Source organism: Dioscorea cayenensis, unplaced genomic scaffold, assembly GCF_009730915.1.
Source record: "Dioscorea cayenensis subsp. rotundata cultivar TDr96_F1 unplaced genomic scaffold, TDr96_F1_v2_PseudoChromosome.rev07_lg8_w22 25.fasta BLBR01001229.1, whole genome shotgun sequence".
Lineage (NCBI taxonomy): Eukaryota > Viridiplantae > Streptophyta > Magnoliopsida > Dioscoreales > Dioscoreaceae > Dioscorea > Dioscorea cayenensis.
In genome coordinates, this window is record NW_024087620.1 from 21,751 (window position 1) to 42,548 (window position 20,798).

The window sequence follows — 20,798 nt, forward strand, 5'->3', positions numbered from 1 at the left end:
TATTTTATTAAAAAGTTGTTTCACCATGACCATTATACCATACTATAAAGGTACCTACCTCGGATTTATCTTGTTGATGCTTCTCTCTCTCTAATAAAACTCTTTGAATATATTCTTTTTTTCTTTTTTCTTTGTTCTTTCTTAATCATGTGTGCAGTGGTGGAACCAAAGGGGGTGAGCGGGGCCTTCAACCCCTCCTCGGCTCCGGTGAGGTTGCTTTCCGGCAGCCATGAAGTTGGGTTTTTATTTATATAATATTGTTATATAATATTTTGTTTGTAACTAATTGTCATATGATGTCCATGTGCTTGAGTGGTTGGTGGGAGTTTAGTGATAAGAGCCCTCCTAGGTTCAAATCTCATGGTTGCAATGTTGAGTTTTTATACTTTCATTAAAAACAAGTTATTTTATTTTCAAAAAATTGCTGAAATTTAAAATTTAAAAAAATTTAACAAAAATATTAAATTGATAATGAGACATTGAAATTTCATTTATTAATATTATTTATAAATTTTCAATGAAAATTTATAAATAATATTAATAAAATTAATAATTAAAAAAATTAAGTTGATAATGGGTTGCAATGTTAGGTTTTTGATACTTTTACTAACTAAAAATAAGTTTTTTATATTTTCAAAAAGTTGCTAAAATTTTAATAAATTTAAAGAAATAATTAAATTGATAATGAGGCATTGAAATTTTTAATAAAAATTTATGAATAATATTAATAAAATTTATAAAAATAATTTAATGATTTTAAAGAAATTAAATTGATAATGTGTTGAAGTGTTAAGTTTTTTATACTTTTACTGATTAACAAGTTTTCTTATTTTCAAAAAGTTACCAAAATTTTAAATTTTATAAAAATTTAAGACAAAAATTAAGTTGATAATGTGGCATTCAAATTTCAAATTTTCAATAAAAGTTTCTGAATAATATTAATAAAATTTATAAAAACAATTTATTAATTTTAAAAAATTAAGTTGATAATGTGGCATGGCAAGTATAAATTAGTTGTTCTAATATAATAATATACATGTTAGAGTAAATGAATGATTGTTTAGTTGTCTAGTTAAATATAGTTATTTTTTTTAATCAGATACACCATGACAACGATAGCAGTTCAAATTATAGTTAATGTTTTTTTTCACTATATGTATATTCAAATTGTAGTAATATTATTGAACTATTTTTACTGTAGGTAATTATTTTATTTGATAATTCTTTTACACTCTAGCTTTAGCCCCCCCTACCAGTAAGTTCTGGTTCCACCACTGTTGGTTCGGGGAAATAGAGGATTGGACGTGCAATGCACCTGAGATTATTCGATGCTTAAGATGAATACATTACTTAAGATAGCGTAAATATATTCATTACTCAAAAAAAAAAAAATTGAAAAAATATGTCTTGGTTGGATGTGTGAATGTTATGAGCCCAGTTGAGCAGTGCCTGCCTGATCTCATTTCCATTAAAAACACCAAATCGAACTGAAATTTTAAAATTCTAATTTAGATTATTGCAAATTACAAACATGAACCTCTAATTAATTAGTTTTAATTTTACATAGAAATGTGCTATTTATTTTTATTTATATAATATATATATATATATATATATCACTCTCCATAATATTTTTATATTTACGAAATAAAATAAGTAGACTAATTATTTTTTAAAAAAAATTATATACATAAATTTAATTTAATTTTTTTAAATACAAACTTGGAACTGAAAAAAATAAGATAAAAAAATTAAAACTGAACAATTTAGAATCCAAATCTGAACAACATTGGAACTGAAACCGAACTATTACTTTATAAAACTCAAGTTTGAGTTCTAAGATTTACAAAATTAGATTCACCAGTTCGGACCAAAATATGAACAACCAAACTAGTGTATTCTTTTCTAGATTATTATTATTATTTTTTTTTTTTTGAATAAAGTGGATAAACCATAAATTTATTAAAAAGGAGTAAACTGGAAGCAACAAAGTACAAATGAAAATACAACAAACACTGGAACAAAGCAGAAGTCTGCTATCCTCATCAGGGATGAGAATAACAGAGAACAAGGAAAGCGAAAAGGAAGATAAAAGAGGAGCAATCTGAAACCAGCAAAGTCAACTATATGGAGACATAGGCCAGCTCAGAGAAGAAGGTAACGGACTACTCTGGCTCGGGAACAAAGGTCCCAGATATTTCTGAGGGGAGAATTAATAGAAGGAATCCAATTGGTCCAAATGTTATATACTGAGGAGGGTAGAATTTCGGTATCGAATAAACATTTGAAGAATGACCAAATTCGCTCAGCATAGAGACAATTTAAGAAAAGGTGGTCCACTGATTCAGTGTTATTATGGCAAAGGGTACATGTGTCAGTGGTAGAAGGGTTGCACCCTTTTTTGAATAGGTTCTCAAAAGTTAGAATTTTGTTATCCCAGGCAAGCCAATAGAATAAGGTGATTTTGCTAGGGGACTTAGTTTTTCAGATTCTTTTCTAGATTATGATGTCGTGTAAATTTGGGTTGAGCCCAGTCATAGCCCAGTCATTCCAGCTGGCCAAGCCTAGCTAACTGGATTGAGCTAAGGTAAGGCTAGTGGGTCCGTGCCGAGCTGCCATGAGATAGGCTAAGCCCAATTGGTTTGGCCTGAGCTCAGGCATCCTAGTTGAACTAGAGAGATGGGCCTGGCCCAACTATGGCCCATCTGTTCATAGCTGGGCTGAAGCTTCCATAGCCATAGGCATTACGTGGGCGAATGGAGGGGTTAATAGCCAATCAAGCTTTATATACAATTTGGGTTTTATCTTTACCTCAGTCTAGGTAATATAAGGAGTTTAGAACTTTTATTGCTTCCTATTATTATTATTATTATTATTATTATTATTATTATTATTATTATTATTATGAAAATAGATAAATCATATAAATAAATAAAATAGAGCATAGACAAGTGATAGAGATAAAGAGAAGAGAAAATTATAAATAATAAAAAATGTACATATTTGAAGTGACTTATTAATTTTTATCATATAAATAAATAAATAAATAAAAAGCTTACATACTTACTAATATTTAAGAAAAAAACAAAAAAATGTGTACAAGCCACGAATTGAAATAGATTCAAACCCCCAATCTCATGGCATGCCATATAGGCATGAAAAAACAATCATTTCATTTTTTTCTCTGTCTCCATCTCCATCATCTATTCATCTTCTTGTTCCCTTTAATTTCACCTCCTCCATCATCATCCTCCCTTCTCCTCCTCCATCTCCTTCCATGATTTTTTCCCCTTATCTTCCACATATTTTTTTCCTTTTTCTCCCCCATCCATCACAGACAAAAAGCATGAAACTAGCTAGTTGTTCAACAAGAGACGTGATTAACAATTGATGTATATATAGAACAGTCATTTATTGTAGAGTATTAGACTTATTTTTTTGGATCCTTTTTTAATTTTTATATTTTTTTGTTTTGTAATGTTTTTGATAATTTTTGTAAATGTGATTTTTATTCATTAATTTTTTTATATGAATTACTAACCATAAAGCAAGCAATGATGACATTGAGACGATGCATGCATTAATATATAGTTGATTGATCAAGTCAAGCCTTCGGACTTTCTTCAACCTTAAAAGGAGTTGTGGTGCCGTACGTCTCAATGCCATTCTATTATTGTCTTTCCTTGTTATCTTACTTGTATAATTTCAATTCATGTCATGCATGAGCATGAGAGAGAGGCATGCATGCATGAGAATGACATAGAATCTTTCTCCTAAGTCTGATATCATGTTTTCAATAATTTTTACACATTTTATATATCTTCCTTATACCAATAAATCATCATTGGTCAATAGAAAGTAAAGTTTACAAAACATGTGATACTTGAAATATGTCAAGCTTATCAACACATCAAGGTCATGATTAGTGAATGTTTAATCAAGATATTCTCAGTTTTTTCTAAGAAAATAGTAATACCTCATGAATTGCATGAAATTATTGGAAACCTATATATATATATATATAACAACTAGTTGAACTAGTCTAGCTAGTTGATGAAGAGGTAATTATATATATTTGTTTAAGCTTGCTTTGAAGTTGAAGGTGATGTAGAAATGTGAACCCCTTGTCATGGTTGTAGGAAGCAAGGGCTTGAGTCAAACCAAGCAGAAGATAAGAAAATCACAAGAAGTTTAGGATTGGTGCAATGCACCAATAGCTACAAGACATCAAGTTAACAATATTAATGGTTAGGGATTTGAACAACATTATACTTTAGTTAAATATTAGAATATATATATATGATCATGTTTTATAATTGAAATGCATGCATAAACATTTGGTTAAGGACAAAAAAGGATGGAGCATGGAGCGAGTTCTTTGAGTGTGAAAAGACGAAAAAAAGCTGGAATTTGATAAGAATTAGGTGAAAGAAGACAGTGAGTTAGAGCCAATTAAAGTCCATTTTCAAAGAAAAATTGAATGAAAATTAGAGTTCATACCATCTTAAAAAAAAGGAACTTCTAAGGCCTGCATGCTGGAAAATCTTGTTACCATATGAGCATCTGTTGTAGTTCTCCATTATCTGAGAGTAAATGTGGCGTCATTTTAATATCTATGTTCTAATTAATCCTTTGTATTGATATAAAGTAACTTGTTTGGAAATGCTTGCTTTCTTCTTGTCTACTGATTTTTGTTCCTTATCCTTGAGACTAATTAATTTGAAGTAATTAGTTAGAAACTTGTTCAAACTGACTTGGTTTATTTATCCAGCTTCATGGATGAAAAAAGTTTATAAGATGTTAATATACTCAAGATACAAACCTTAACTTTGATTCAGATCACATGGATGAAATAAGTTTATAATATATTAGATGTTGGTATACTCAAGGTACAATTACAAACTATATATACCTTTAATTCAGAAACCCTAAATTCTTAATTAAAAGACAAAAAGAAGCATATTCAACACTTCTTTTTGATCCATGTTATTCCAAAACATAAACTAAGATAAAAATATAAATAATACGTTAGATGGAGAATATTCTAGCTGTGCATGCTTGTAAACACTAATCAATTAACAAGACTCCAACTTAGTTTCCAACACTGATGATGCACTTGGAGATATAGCTTTCCCTTGTCTTCTACTGCAACAACCACAACATTATCTTCTCCTCTTCTTCCTTCTTGTTGTATATATATAGACAGAGAGCTTCCTTGCCCTAATTATCCAACCAAATAGCATGCAAACACAACTAAGTCTCTTTTCAATGGCCCAAGAGCAGCAGCAGCAACAACAGCAACATCAACAGAAGCAACTCCTCCCCGGCATGTGGCAGTGGCCGAGCCACCGGTCGGGGGACACTGACAACTCCTCAGAGGTGAGAGCTTTCGCTGACGACTCCAAGAGCTATTTAGCAACATGGCCACCAAGATGTTATACTTGCACCTTTTGTCGGAGGGAGTTCCGTTCAGCTCAAGCTCTCGGTGGACATATGAACGTTCACAGGCGAGACCGCGCAAAGCTCCATCAGTCACCCATGGTGGTCTCTGATCCCTCTTCTTCTTCTGCTTCTCCTCCTCTTCCCCCTCTTGTTATCTCCAACGGTGGCATGTGCTTCTTTTATCCTTTACCTGCAGTGCCAAATGGTGCAGTGCTTGCAGCTGCACCATCCACTGGAACTCCGGTCACCTGCACTTTCATCCCAACAACTTCCTTCAGTGAATCAATCAAATCTGATTCAAGTGCAAGTAGTACTAGTACTCAAGAACTGGATTTAGAGCTTCGTCTTGGATGGTGATTAATTAATAACTTTAAGCAGATCCATATTATATATGTTTGTGTTTATTTCTCTATCTGTTCATTGATCTATGTTTTGTTTGTATTTCTTGAATATATATATAAATTAGTCATGTAGTTTTTATGAGAATAAATGCAAGTGATGCAGTTTGAACAAAAAGAGATGAATGTGGTAAGAACGAGAAGATAAAAAAACCAGGATGGATCGATGAAGACAAACTTTTTAAAAAGAATCGGTACTACTATGAACAAGGTCATAAGTTGCTATACGTGATGGTTCTTGTCCTTTTAGGGTTTACTCTCTGAAAGAGACAATGCATGCAAGCTGGAGTTGCGTCATTATTATTATTATTATTATTATTATTATTATTATTATTATTATTATTATTATTATTATTATTATTATTATTATTATTATTATTTAATTAATTAAACAACTTCAAATTGCTAAAAATGTGCTTCATATATATATATATATATGGATATAAAATGATTATTAAATTAAATGCCTAAACATTGATAACACTAATAAATAACCAATCTGCCTTCTCATTCATTTGATCTCAAAGCCAAAGCAGTGATTTATTTTTATTTTTTATATTTGGCAAAAGTGATTTGATTTTATAAGAAAATAAACATCATGTGCCACATCATTAGAAAATATGCAACAATTATCAGAATTTGTCTAACCAAATTACACAAAATGACACATGCCGCCTATATATAATGATAGATGCTTTGTGATATATTAATTATGATATATAATAATTAATTAAATACATGAACAGGATGGTTATAATCATAAAAATTTTATTTCCAAAGGTTTAACGTATAATTCTTTTTTACTTCATATTGGATTGTTGTAAGTATTTCAAACTCTCGATCATAGAACTTCTTTTTACATCTCATCAATTAATTTTAAATAAAAATCAAAATATTATCCTAAAAAAAAAAGCATAACTTTTCAATGTGAAAAATAAATCTAAAAAAATTAAAGTTAAGAAGGGAAAGAAATATTAGACATAATCTCTTTGAATAGTCACATTCATTTGAGTTGATATTCTTCTATGCTATATCCAATTGTATTCAAACATGAAACATTTTCTCTTGTCTTTATATAAACATTTTTTTAGTTAATATAATACATCATAATATCTTAATCTCTAAAAAAAAAATCTAAAATATATAATTTTTCCATCTTTGTTAAAATATACAACCACCATATATAGAAGATGTGTTACATGTTATGGGCCAAGCCCAACATCTATTTTGGGCCTGTTGTTGTATTCCAGAATCCAGCCTATAATTAACATATTTACAAACCATTTTCAAAATATATTAAATATTTATAAATAAAAGGAGTTTTATGTAAATTTCTTCCCGGGAACGGTGTATAAATACTCTGGAAAGCATTCTCTTAAGCCCACACTCTTCGATAACCCTGCTCCAATGGAGTCCTCTTCTCTGAAGGATCTCGTGGGACCTCTCGATCGTGGCTCCTACGTCTCCCTCCTCTCCAAGATCATCGGTGAGGCCCGCCATGTCCAAAACAACCCGCCGGAACTGGTCCCCAAAGAGGATCGCGTCGCCCGCCACGTTCTTGATGTTCTCCTCCCTCTCTCCACCTCCACCGGCGGTGGCCCTCTCATTGTCTCCCACGTCTCCTACTCCGATGGCCGTGGGAATATCATCGCTGAGTACCCTGGCTGTGATCCCGATCGCATTCTCTCCTTCGTCGGGTGCCATATGGATGTCGTCACCGCTGATCCCTCCGATTGGGTCATCCTCGATCCCGATCTCTTTTCTTGGGTTTTCTCTTTTTCTTGATTTTCTTGGTTTTTGTTGAATTTTCTTGGAATTTTTAGGATTTTGATCCGTTCTCGTTGAGTGTCGATGGGGATAAGCTGAGAGGACGGGGGACGACGGATTGCCTAGGGCACGTCGCGCTGGTGGCGGAGCTTATGCGGCGGCTCGGGGAGACCAGGCCAGCGCTCAAGAACACGGTTGTCGCCGTCTTCATCGCCAACGAGGAGAATTCCTCTGTTCTTGGCATTGGGGTTGATGCACTGGTCAAGGATGGCCTTCTTAACAAACTCAAGAAGGGCCCGCTGTGAGTGATCGCTGATGGGTATCTGTAGATCGATTTTGATTACGGATATGATATTTGGTTTTGAGAATCTCTCATGGTTTTCTTGGATGTTTCGCAGGTTTTGGATCGATACTGCAGATAAGCAACCCTGTATTGGCACTGGAGGGATGATTGCTTGGAAGCTTCGAGCCACTGGGAAGCTTTTCCACAGTGGTCTGCCTCACAAGGTAGTACATCTTGAACTTTCACTTGTACATAGTATCAAATACATTTGCTCTCCATTGATCTATCATAAACTTTCTTTTATCAAATGTTATTAAACAACACAAGTAAAATCATTGTTGGCCTCGTTTGGATTTTCTATTAGGAAAGGGTTTAACGTTTCATGTTGCTCAAGGCGCCATCTGCCAGAGTGTTCTAGAACGATTTGCCTGTTCACTGGTTCATTGGTCTTGATATTGTCTGTTGAATATATTGATTGAGTTCTTGTGTCAGTGAAATTTCCCATTATTCATTGTGTTAAAAAAAAATTATAGGCCTTCATGTATACTTTTGGTTCATTTACTCTAAAATGGTGGGAAAATCATTAAAGTGGATTGATTTCCACTTTAGAGAGGAAGTGGCGCTTTCCTCACCGAAGCACTTATCTTAATTTTGAACTAAACTCATTTCAAGATTTTTTTCACTAAGTGGGAGAAGTGAATTTTGATATAAGCTTACTTCCCCTCCCCCACCTTTCCCCATATTTTGTTCACTTGCTACAAAATGAGCATGAGAACTACCAGTTTGGTAAGTGTCACTTTCCTCTAGTTCTTCATTTAAAACCACTTTCCCCCAGATGAACATCCCCTAAGAGGAAGCTGGATATATTTTCCCTCCAGAAACTCCAAAACAAATGAGTATGATGCTTGTTTGGTCACAATTCATTTTGTTTGTCCTGTAAATTTTTATACTAAAATTCTGTTGTACTGCTGCCAACTGTGTCAATTCCTATACCTTAATTCTATCTAACAAACGGTGAATGAGGAATTTAATCCTGCCAGCATATTGGTTAAGGCAGAAATTTTAGGATCTATCCATAGAGGTGAAATGTTCTCTTTTAGATGTGGTTTCTCAAGTTGCTGTGCATATTTCAGTGTTTATTCGTATATGAACCAAGGTTTGTCTATTTGGTTGTCATTTCAATGTCTCCATCCTCATTTAGATGGAACGAGGTAATATTTGCCATGGTTGTAATCTTGAATGGTAAAGGCTTGCTGCTAATATAATGTTTGCAGGCTATTAATCCTTTGGAGTTAGCCATGGAGGCACTTAGAGAAATCCAGTCAAGATTCTATAAAGACTTTCCTCCACATCCTAAGGAAGAAGTCTACGGTTTCGCGACACCATCTACCATTAAACCAACTCAATGGGGCTGTAAGTTGCATTTGTATCTAACTTTGATTGCTGATTATTACTGGTAGGAAAGTGTGTTATACCGGTAGCTGAAAAGAGGGTAGTTCTAATTGTTTCTGTCCCTATTGATTAAACATGTACTGCAGATCCTGGAGGTGGTGTCAATCAGATTCCAGGTGAGTGTACAATATCAGGGGATGTAAGGTATGATAACTTTTTTTCTACCGTCTCAAGAATTACCTGAATCATTTTCTAAATTGCTTTTGTCTTGTTAGTTTAAATTTTTTTAGACCATACCTGTCCACATTTGTAATATTATGCAGTAGTAATCACAAAATTATTAGTCTTCTTACCATGTGATTCCAGTTGAAAGATTAGATTAAGAAATATGCTGGATAAATTTCATGTGGATAGGAACTAACACTGGTTACTGTTATCATCTGTTGCTCAGTCTGAGGTTCTACAGAAGAGCCATAAGAGATAGAGGGGTATGTTCTTTAGATATTATCACCTTTCATTTAAATTTTCATTAATTCCTGATTTCTTAACATAAAGTTGTATGATAGATGCTATTATCAAGTGCTTCCAAAAGTTTGTGGGCATACTTTAGTCAAAATCTTATCGGGATTGAGATTTCAATATAATGGTTATGAAACTAGTCCAGTTGATTGCTTCAGAAGTATCTCTTCAAGTTCAGGATCCATAGAGATCCTCAACAATTTTTCTATACTAAACTAAATAAAACTTACTCTATAATAGAAACTGGCAGGGTATACTTAATTTCATGCTTTTTTAAAGAATCAAGTTCTTGAATCCTGATTATATTCTTTCTCCTTCTGTTATCTTGATATATCTCAGCTTCAGAAAGAGAAAAAAAAAATAATAATTTTCACTTCACTTTAAGGTGGCCTTTGCTTCTTCCTGTGCTTCTTTCAATCACAGTTCTTTCAGTCTGGAATGACTCCAAAGCTCAAATGATGATTTTCCAACTAAATTAGTAGTTTGGAGGAAACACGCTATTATTCCTTTATAATGTTGTACTATAGTTATGATCATTCATGTGCTTCTGTTAATACTGACTCAATTTTTTGCATTGCTGGTTTAGTTGCTATTTTCTGGTTGTAATTTTTATGTAACTTGCTATTTGTTGTGTTTGCAGGTTAACTCCATTCTACAGGTGAGCATATCTTTTTACTTTTTTGTGTTTTGACTGTTCATCTAGGTTAACATAATAGGGGAAAACCTGAATTTGATTCTGTTTGATGCAGCACAACCGATGTGGTCAAGAAATTGCAGGAATATGTAGATGATTTAAATGCAAATATAGAGAAGCTGGATTCCCGAGGGCCAGTTTCAAATTATGTGCTTCCAGATGAAAATTTGAGGGGAAAGTATGACCAAATTTCAACTTCTATAGTTAATTCATTTTCAATGGTAGAAACTGCAATTTCAGATAGGTTTGAATACTGATTATACCATGGGTATAGTTAATTCGTTTTCAATTGTAGGGACTGCAATTGCAGATAGGTTTGAATACTGATTATACCATGGGTATAGTATTTCTTTTCCTCTCCAAAAGAACAAACTTCTCTCTTGAAAATTCACCAAGGTGGCCTGTAGCATTTTATCAAAATTAAAAACTCAAAACATACACTTCCTGAGTTCCTGACATTAATGAATCCAGGAATGATCATTGAATTATTATGTATTGATATCTTGTAGTTTTCTGATTGTGCTCAATTTCTTTGTAGATACTGATAAGCTGGAGATACTCATTTTATGCCCCTTGATTTTTGGTAGGCTAAGTATCAGTTTTGATGAAGCGATGATGTCTGGTGTTGCATGTAATCTTGAATCACGCGGGTTTCATGTCTTATGTAAAGCGACTGAGGAAGTGGTTGGATATGTCAAGCCCTACTCAATCACAGGAAGTTTGCCTTTGATTCGAGAGTTGCAGGTTGTCATCCCACCTCTTTTCACTCATTCATTTCGTTGTCCATTTTCCAATGTTGCTGACTCACTCTTCATGATTTTTTTCTAGGATGAAGGCTTTGATGTGCAAACATCCGGTTATGGTATGTGTCTTCCTTGTCCTGTTCTGCAAAATTAAAAATAAAAATAACAATGAAAAAAGACATGCTATCAATTTTAGTAGCATTTCTTTGATTGCCCCATCCGTAGGATGATTGTGGGCATTACTCAGATTTTTCTAGAAAACTTGAGAAATGTTATCAGCTAGGGAGGTACGAAAGCCACTTTGAAAAATGGAAGTTTTCTAGATTACAAAGCTTGTCTGAGGTATTAGTAAATTGTGTGTGTGTGTGGTTGGGTGGTGGGGTGGTTTCTAAGATTCAGGTCTCAACAAGTTTGTGGGGATGTGAGAAGTAGGGTATCTATCTCTTCTGGTGATTTTCCCTAAGAACTAAATATTAGCTCATATGATATTTTCAAATTATCGAAAGGGGAAAATGCCATTTAAATATCTGATATTGCCTTTGTATTGATTTGATATCATCCGAAAGCAAGAGATGAAAAATAATTATCAAATTTTGGAATTCACGTTCGGGTTCCCTTTGGCAATGGTTTACAGTGACCTCAACTTATTGAATATATTTTGCTCTATTGTTCTTGTTGTTCTACTGTTACAGGAATAATGGCTACATACCATGCAAGGAATGAGTATTGCCTGTTCTCTGATATGTGCCAAGGTTTCCAGGTTTTCATCAGTATTATCTCCCAACTGGAAGTGGGCAGTGCCTGAAGGTGCGTTGCTGTTAATTTCCAGGGTTTGATGCCGGGTACTACTGACTTACCACTTCGAACTACTGTTTTATTTAAAGTATGATAGTTCGTTAGCTTAATCTAATTATATCAACCAATATTTTCTATGTCAGGTTACTGTTCAGTGGTCAACATATGCTGCCTTGCCTGCCTTGGGCTTTTTTAATTAAGTTTAATAGCTGTTTAGGAGCCATTTTCTTCATTAAAATCCTCAAATATTAGAATAAAAACATATTCCGAGGATGGTTGGATATGACCCTTACATATCACATCTTTTCTGTTAGAACAAGCAACTGATAAAGCGTTGAATTAGACAACTGTGCTATCTTACGTGGTCTGGCGAGATGGTAAGTGACACGGGGCTTCAAAAAGCCCTATAACAGTAAGCTTGATTAATGAATGTTAAAAGCTTAATGGGTTCTAAATTGAACGAATAAATTTTTTATTTTTTGAAAATTAAAAAAAAAAAAGATTTTATGGTACATTCAAGAAAGGCCAGGGACTCTTAAGCTTTAAGTATGAAAATGTAGTGGTTTGCCAGCGTGGCTTCTTTGAGGTGGCCAACTTCAATGACATGGCAGTCCCAATTGGGTGTGTCAACATGTAAATCAGATGCTGACATAGGATTTTTGGCGCAACATCATTATAAATTATCAAAATAGATGTTGAGGTAATATTTTTATTCAATTTGAAGTTAGGACTCTAAAATAATAAAAAATAATAATAATCTGGTAACCTTTTAAAAAAGTTTATCCTGTCATTTGATAACACTTGTTAAAATTAATAAACAGTTGAAGTAGCTATATTTTTTTTTTTTCAAGTTTTGGGCGAATAGTAAAATAAAAATGATTAATTCTTTTTGAAAAATAAAAAAATTATTAAATTCAACCAACGTAGAATATACATAAACATAGAAAACCTCACACTACAAAATTCTTGCTAGCTGTATAAGCCAGGGCCCTAAGGCATATACATGCATTGCATACAAATGTACATAGTGGGAGTACCAATATTTCAACTCTAGCAGTATATTATTTCAATATATATAATATAATGATAATTACATTCCTTTTTTTTTTTTAATCTTTGGGCTACGTTAAATGAAACCCCATCCCCTCCCGCGTATTATAGAACTTGGTCTCAACGGAATGCAAGCTTACATTCAGCGTATATATACTCGGCTATAATTTATTAGAGTTTCTGGCTTCAACCCTAACTTGATGGATTCTTTGACGTAGCCGACGCCTGTGTTCATGGATTTTCCACAGCCCGTGGCCAAGGACCACAGCTGAGTATATGCCGTGTGTTATCATGGGCGCAAGGATATTTTTATCAGTCTGCATCCATCCACACAAAAAGGTTAACAATATATTATGTGTTTGTGTGTGTGTGTGTGTTTTATATTAATCTTGAGTGTAAAATCACTATAAGTGGCAGTATATTTAAATTTACCTGAATCCATTCAAAACCGAGATACAAAGCCAACAAGCCTTCTAAGAGGGGAGAGTATATCTTCTTCATTTGCCTTCTCTCGTACCAAGCTGCATGCACAGGTTACCCAGGTCGTTTTCTCGATCAAAATAATTGACTTATTACATAAAGTTTTTTTCAAATATATTCCTCTGTGGAAACATGATGGCTCACTCATCTGTTTCTAAATTTACTATATGTCCTCGGAGTCCTCTATACATGATATCATACATATTTTTACATATTCCCTTCTCTTGAAAATGTGATAGTCCACCTACTGTGTGTGTGTGTGTGTGTGTGTGTGTGAGAGTCTAAATTAATTACATTTTATCATTTAATGATGATAAAATAAAACTAGATAAATAATATTTAATATATATATATATATATATATGCATATTTCTAGACATTTAAATTTTCATGAATCAGTTTATATAAATAATATATATATACACGTTTTTACATGATCATTTTTTTAAATATTAAGTTGTGGTTGTTTATAAAACATATTTACCTACATAATGATTATACATATAAATAAATAAACATATAAACAAAACACTTGAGAATATCATCATGGAACATCATGTGATGTTTATGGCAAGAAGCAAACCTGCAAAAAGCTTCTTGAGATCTTCACGGCCAGGCCGAGAACGTAATACTGGAGCGACCACGTAGGTGGGATCTGCGCAAAAACAAAACAACAAAGGTCTCATTCCCAACAATCCATTATATACATTATGGCATATTACTAATAGAGTAGCAGTAGTCTAGGCGACAATAGTTTCTAAAAGCGCACCTTTTGGAGCAGTGGCCACATAATAGAGCGAACCCGTAAGTGCAGCTGTGATAACAGCTGCAAATGCTTGAGCAAATGGAACAAAGAGAGGTAGCATCCCAGTCTACATGCAAAAAAAAAATGATATATTGAGAGTTAGTAAAACTAGATATTTGGCTGCATGTCATGGAAAATTAAATTTTAGACCAGCACTTACCAGAGAAGCAATCCCACGTGCATCCTTGATGAGATCAGCACCTCTCAGAAACATATCAGCTAAAGCTCCCTGTGTTGTTGCAAAGATTTAATTTTAAAACATTAGAATCATCACGAGGATGAGTGCTTTTAGTTCTATGTAAAAGATATAGCAAGTTGCAATGATTTTCTGTGATGCCGTTCATGACCACTTCCGGGTTTCATTTTTTAATTAACAGAATAAAATACTTGCTCTCAATTTCTTATATAATGACCGAGAACTTAATTTAGAAGGGAGGCTTGTTGTTGTTCCTGTTCTCTTATATAATAAGCAATTTTTAGAAGGTGGATGCACAGCTGTATCACATGGTGCTGTCTGGTTCATACAATATAATTCAGTTTTGAACCTACTCTTGTCACCTAGTGCCATGAGAATATAGACCAATTGAGACACTTTAGTACAAAGGTTATTTTAATTAATATCATTCCAGACCTGCCACTTTAGTTTACCTACATAGAGCAGCTGAAATTAATATAGTTCAAAGTTCAGCAACGACCTAGTCTATGTAAAACATTTCCAATTGCATTCACGCATCAGACCACATCACACGTTCTATTCGGCGACTAAATTAATATATATTTGAGCCAACAAAGCTAGCATGTATAGCTTGACTATCAAATTCTGGAAGCTACTTTATTTCCCGTACTCCATAATTATTGATGTCCGAATTGATAATTTTTCAGACAAAAAAATTTTTAGAAACAGATATCTCAATTATGTTGATCACTGATTAAAGAAGTATATCATTTTTTTTAATAAATATGTGGTTTATCTATATTTACTTAAAAAAAAAAAATACATCATTAAAATCACTTTATTAATAATTTCTTAAACTGGCATAACACATATGAACAAATTAATATTGCTTAATAATCATCTCCTCCCGAATTTAATATTTCCTAATATTTATGTATATCAAACACCAAACATGTTTACAGTACGCTAAAAATGGAGAACAAAGTAAGAATAACCAAGCACTTGACATACCTGAACAGCCACTCGATAGAACAATTCCTCACCTACTGAGCTTGCAATCACAATAAGTATGAACTACGTACGAGATTGAAAAATATATATAATTAGTTTAATATCCTTTCAGCCATGAGAAATCCCATCAAAAAGAAATTAAAAAGGGAAGAAAAAAAAGAACTTGAAAAGCGTGCATCATTTTCAGCTATACCTGCCAAGGAGACATGCCATAGAAAAAGCTCCTAAGCTCCTCATCTTCCACATCTCTAATGGCACGAGCATGCGGTGAATGCTTAACCACTTCATCCTAATTTATAGAATTTTTCACCAAAAAAAAAAAATCAATCATTCTCACGAAAGCGTGTCATTGAATGCATTTTGATCTAAATTAAAATCTCTAATAAACAGTGGAATTTCTCAAGAAATTAGAATCAATGGGTCACTAGAAATTTAAAAATTTTTTTTTTTTCAAATTACTTGAAATTTTAAGAAGATCAAATGCACATACGTCTAAGATGAAAAGCAGAGCCATGATCGGTGGCACAGCGTAGCCCAGACCATCGACGATGGCTTTCAGCGATGGATGAAACCCTCCGGTGGAATCGATCCCCGTCATCTCGCAGATGAACTTCCCGGCGAGCGCCATCGCCCCATACACACCTAACAACCCCATCAACACCAGACTAAGAAATTCAAACAAAATCTCAAGAGATCAACACCTCAAAGAGAGAGAGAGATTGAATGGATGATCGATCTCACCGATCCCATAGCTCAGTCTCACAACAGCGCCAAGCTTCTCCCAAACAGGAAACTCAGTGTCCGCAGCGCCGAGGCTCCGATTGATAGCCGTTGTCGTGGTCGCCGGCGTCGGGACATCAACGGCGACGAACCCAGCTCGCCGGCGATCATCTTCATCGATTCTATCCCCGCTTCTTTCCGCCGATGACCTAATCCTAAACGTCACCCTAGTTTTTCCGATCCCTTTCCTCTTCTCCCCGATCCAAATACCAAGACTCGAGGACGAAGACGAAGATGAAGAAGATGAAGGGATCGGAGAAACAGATCGAGAGGAGACGAAGCTAAGCTCCATGAATGGAGAGGGAGAGAGATCGAGAGAGGTTGAAGAGCGTGGGGAAGCCAAGGGTCACACCGCCATTGTTTAAGAGCTGGTGAGCTCCTCCGCCCACAGAGAGAGCGAGAGAGGGAGATGATATCCACACCACAGAGGACGACTATTCGGTTCGGCTCCACGTGGCAAAGCATCTCATATATGCGGATGAGGTTGGAGTGGGGGATTACACTCATCTCTCCACCGCACGATCATTGAATCAATCACGATGCCTTTTAACAGAAGGCGGGAAATATCCTTCATCATATGCTTGCTCCTCATTTGCCACGTGGAATTAACTGATTCATTCTTCTCTCTGTGTGTGTGTGTTTTTTTTTTCTGTGTGCTTTGTCAGGGGTTTGTTTAACTTTATTATGCTGGGTTATATATTTAATATTTAATGCTGTATATGTATATTTAGGTATTGGTGATATATGTTTTTTTTTTTTCTCACATCGAGAATTTAATATAAAATATAATATATAAAATTATTGTAATTTTTTTTAGTTTATAAAAAAAATATTTTCGAATCAGTATTTTTTTTTTTCTCGTACATAAAGATTTGAATTTAAAATCACTTTTTTTTATGTGACAAAATTTATTGATAATTATTTATTTATTTTTTTAATAAAAATAATCAAAGTTTATAAATTTGCCCATGCATTACAAAAACATGATGATTTTAGTTGAAGAATTCAAATTTCTTTTGAATTGTGTTTGCCTGTTATATGATAGAATAAGATACAATGATCTAACTATCAAAAGAGATAATTTATCGAACCATATTCTACTCTATTTGTAGATGGTATCAAGATTTTCTTTGAACTCTTTTAAAGTAAGACTTCAATATTGACACTTCAACAATTAAATGACACAAAACATGTGCTAGCTGTGATAGAAATTGATATAGATATATATACATATCACTAATCAAACTAAAATTCTACCAGAAAATTTACAATTTCAATAAGAAATTACCATTTTTTTGAAACAAAACAAAAAAAAATTGAGAAAGGGTATCTCCAATTATAGAAGACAAATTCCTTTTGAACCCTGTCACTATTTAAAGAAACAGGATGCTGCATTATTATGATAAGCTTAATTATGAAAACTTAATTATCAAATCATAGTTAAGTTTACTACGATAATGCACTTTAAATTTGATATTTCTAGCAAGAAAAGTACCAAGATGGTGTATAAATCAACTTAAGATAATTAATATGTAACATTTGTTGTCAAGAACTCAATAGAGATTGATGTAGATTCAAAGTGGAGCCAAATGAGAAGAATTTGGTTAAGTTTCAATAAAATGAGTGCTTTCTACGTACTTCCATGGATTATAATCTCAATGAATAGAGCCCACATATGAAAGCAACCACATCCTCAATGAATGCTGGTCCCATTGCTTTAGGTATAGCTCCACTTCTAAAATCTTATGGAATTCATTCATCCAATGGGATCATGCCATGTGGGATTCTGGGATAACCAAAGTGTACTGCCCTTTTGGATGATGCATAATATCAGTTAGAATTTTTAAAAATTTATATATATATTATATACACCTCTATGAGTAACAGTGTATGTTAAAAAGTATGAAATAAAAATATCAATGTATATGATTCGTAGTGATAGAGGTCGATTAAATAACTGGTTTGGAGGTTTCAAATAATGGGTATATATATGAGAGCTTTGCTCCGAAAAAGGAAGCGATGATGTTATTTTATCGAGATTGATTTCTGCGACGTCGGAATGACGATAGGATCTTGCATCGTCGTTCAGCGTCGCATCACGCGTCGTTATATATATATAAAACGGGTTTGAGAGCTTTCAAAAATTCTTAGATCGCAAATTAAAATTATAAAAAGCTATAATACATCAAATCAAATATAAGGAATCTTTCGAAAATCCATATAGGCCCCAGAAAATCTGAAAGCACAGATAATAAATCTGAGCCTTTAACGTCTGCTTCGTACCAAATGGTAGCGCAAGCGCAAGCAGGCGGTTTTGTGATTTGTCGATGGTTTGAGGGAGGGTTTTGGGTTTTACTCGTTTATATGTTTATGTTTTCGATTAAATGTTTTAGAATTTGGGATTTAGATAATAAAAGTGAATTAAATTTTATATGAAGAATAACGACGATGTGTTGGCGTGGATCTCGCTCGCGTGGCGATCATTCCGGGAGAGGAAATCAGATCGATAAAATATGTCATTTCTTTCCGTGATTGAGAAAGGGTTTTTGTATTTGCGCCATGAGGCTACATTAACTCACACTCTACATAGCTGGTGATTTGAAAAATATATATATATATATATATATATATATATATCTATAATATGTACTATATATCAACTTAAAAATATTGATTGATAAGCATATCATTTAAAATAAATAAGAGTGATTTGTTATGAAAAATATTTTTTATTTTAAGAATAATCCTTTTTAATTGCTCAAAGGTTTAAACCAGTTTTTAAAATCTTTTTACACGATAACCCATAACCATACATAACAGGTAAAAACTTACACATGATTTTTTTAAAATAAAAGTGGTTCAAGAAAGATAATCAAAAATACAAAATAAACAGAAATAAAAGGATTAACAAATATTTTGGTTTGATTTTTCAAATTTTCTTGCACACCCCTTAACCTGGTCCACCCTAAAGAGAAGAAAAGCCCACTTTCTTGTGGTTGTCTTTCCTTTTTAACCTTTAAATAATTTGATTAAAAAACTAAAAGTACATTTTAATAATAACGTTAAAGCCCATACAGCCCATACAATACTGGGCCCCCTTGATTGGACAACAATTCTGAACGTCTGTTTTACAGACCAATGAATTATATTAATGAAAACAAGCTCTTTTTGCTAAATGTCTATTCAACATTAATATAGAATCCAGTATTCATTTTCTCGCTGGTTTTCATTTCTGAAGTTCAAATTATTCTAACTCTCTCACATTAATAAATTATTAAATGGTTATCAAATTTATAAGATAAATAACAAAATAAATAAATTAAGCCAAACGTCATTTTAAGTATTTATTAAAGGTGGTACATATTGGTACTTCAATTTTTTTTTTTTATTTCATGTATGCGCCATCATGTATTCATTTGATAGAATTAAGGTGAATATAGAAATTTATTTATTTTTTTATTTGTTTTATTTTTGATAATATGTATGCAGAACTGCTTACATTTATTTATATCTAAATTTATTATTATTAAGTTTTATATGATTCCGATATCTTACTTGTTTGGTTGTTATTGTATTGATGGCATTCAAAAGTAAAGCTTTGATTGATATATAATGTACAGTATATTTTTTTGTTTTCCGTTTCTCTCCAAAATTACAGTTAATTTTATAAAATATTAATATATAATATAATAACATTTGGCCGTAAACGCTTTTTCGGACTCTTGATTAATGTTTCTCAGTGTTTTTATGATTGTATGAGGATTAAAAATTGAAAATTATATTTTATTAGAATATAAATGAGTTAAACTTTTTCCTTTATATGTTTATGTATATATATTTTATATTATTCAGTAATTGGGTTCATCTTTTACTTTCAAACAATTGATAAATAACTAAATAATCTAGCACGAAAAAATTAGAGGTTAGTTAAATAAAATATTATTTAGCTAACATGACACTGGGCCATATAAAATGAATAAATAAAACTTGTTAATAAAAACACAAGGTACAAAAGAAATAAAAATGGGAGCACATAAGACAGAGGGATAATTTAAAAAACTTCATAAAAAATCAATGATAATTTAAATTTAAAACAATCCTGTATTTATTGTCAAAATAATTTACTACTATCTAGGCTACAAAAATATTGTATTGTTAGAAACATTTATTTAAAAATACTACAAAACAAAACATATATATACACACACATCATCGTTAATCTCAATTATTTGAAGAGTTGACTTGCAAGATTTTTCCCCATTGGTAAATCAAAAGACATCACTAAGGATAACTTCTGCATAATCGTAGGTAGCCATTGGTGAAATCCAATCTTACATTTACATACTACATAAATAAATGAAATGTGTCCAATCTCTCTCAGTAGAAACGCTTAACCATTGGTTTTCTTTTTCCAATGTTCAACAATACAATTTAAAGAGGAGAAAGAAAGTGGCATACATGTGC

At 32.9% G+C, this 20,798-nt stretch overlaps 3 protein-coding genes across 4 annotated transcripts; 2 read left to right on the forward strand and 1 right to left on the reverse strand.

Moving 5' to 3' along the window:
- Positions 1-5,248: 5,248 nt before the first annotated feature.
- LOC120255892 lies at positions 5,249-5,847 on the forward strand. Its single transcript, XM_039263660.1, has one exon. It carries the CDS (start codon positions 5,269-5,271, stop codon positions 5,797-5,799), a length of 531 nt encoding a protein of 176 aa, XP_039119594.1. The 5' UTR covers positions 5,249-5,268; the 3' UTR covers positions 5,800-5,847.
- A 1,385-nt stretch (positions 5,848-7,232) lies between these two features.
- LOC120255893 (acetylornithine deacetylase) lies at positions 7,233-12,393 on the forward strand. Of its 2 annotated transcripts, none has more exons than XM_039263661.1 (11): positions 7,233-7,577; positions 7,664-7,908; positions 8,006-8,114; positions 9,165-9,303; positions 9,429-9,486; positions 10,442-10,459; positions 10,551-10,673; positions 11,083-11,239; positions 11,324-11,357; positions 11,931-12,080; positions 12,177-12,393. In XM_039263661.1, exons 1-10 carry the CDS (start codon positions 7,248-7,250, stop codon positions 12,041-12,043), a joined length of 1,326 nt encoding a protein of 441 aa, XP_039119595.1. In that variant the 5' UTR covers positions 7,233-7,247; the 3' UTR covers positions 12,044-12,080; positions 12,177-12,393. The 2 variants fall into 2 exon arrangements, with proteins under 2 accessions (XP_039119595.1, XP_039119596.1); XM_039263662.1 differs by having other exon boundaries at positions 11,931-12,045.
- A 553-nt stretch (positions 12,394-12,946) lies between these two features.
- LOC120255894 lies at positions 12,947-16,777 on the reverse strand. The gene is made up of 9 exons (XM_039263663.1): positions 16,296-16,777; positions 16,045-16,196; positions 15,748-15,843; positions 15,555-15,617; positions 14,529-14,597; positions 14,333-14,435; positions 14,147-14,218; positions 13,516-13,604; positions 12,947-13,400 (listed from the first exon to the last, which is right to left on the reverse strand). The coding sequence occupies exons 1-9, from the start codon at positions 16,624-16,626 to the stop codon at positions 13,245-13,247; spliced, it is 1,131 nt and encodes a 376-aa protein (XP_039119597.1). The 5' UTR covers positions 16,627-16,777; the 3' UTR covers positions 12,947-13,244.
- Positions 16,778-20,798: the final 4,021 nt, after the last annotated feature.

What these genes read in the sequence shown, in the direction of transcription:
- LOC120255894 (XM_039263663.1), bottom strand. Translation starts at nt 16,626, where the DNA reads ATGGAGCTTAGCTTCGTCTCCTCTCGATCTGTTTCTCCGATCCCTTCA. An exon ending in TCTATCGAGTGGCTGTTCAG is followed by an intron (nt 14,598 to 15,554) that starts GTATGTCAAGTG and finishes GCAACAACACAG; the next exon opens with GGAGCTTTAGCTGATATGTT. An exon ending in TGTGGCCACTGCTCCAAAAG is followed by an intron (nt 14,219 to 14,332) that starts GTGCGCTTTTAG and finishes GTTTTTGCGCAG; the next exon opens with ATCCCACCTACGTGGTCGCT.
- LOC120255893 (XM_039263661.1), top strand. Translation starts at nt 7,248, where the DNA reads ATGGAGTCCTCTTCTCTGAAGGATCTCGTGGGACCTCTCGATCGTGGC. An exon ending in CCGCTGATCCCTCCGATTGG is followed by an intron (nt 7,578 to 7,663) that starts GTCATCCTCGAT and finishes TGGAATTTTTAG; the next exon opens with GATTTTGATCCGTTCTCGTT. An exon ending in TAAACCAACTCAATGGGGCT is followed by an intron (nt 9,304 to 9,428) that starts GTAAGTTGCATT and finishes CATGTACTGCAG; the next exon opens with ATCCTGGAGGTGGTGTCAAT.
- LOC120255892 (XM_039263660.1), top strand. Translation starts at nt 5,269, where the DNA reads ATGGCCCAAGAGCAGCAGCAGCAACAACAGCAACATCAACAGAAGCAA.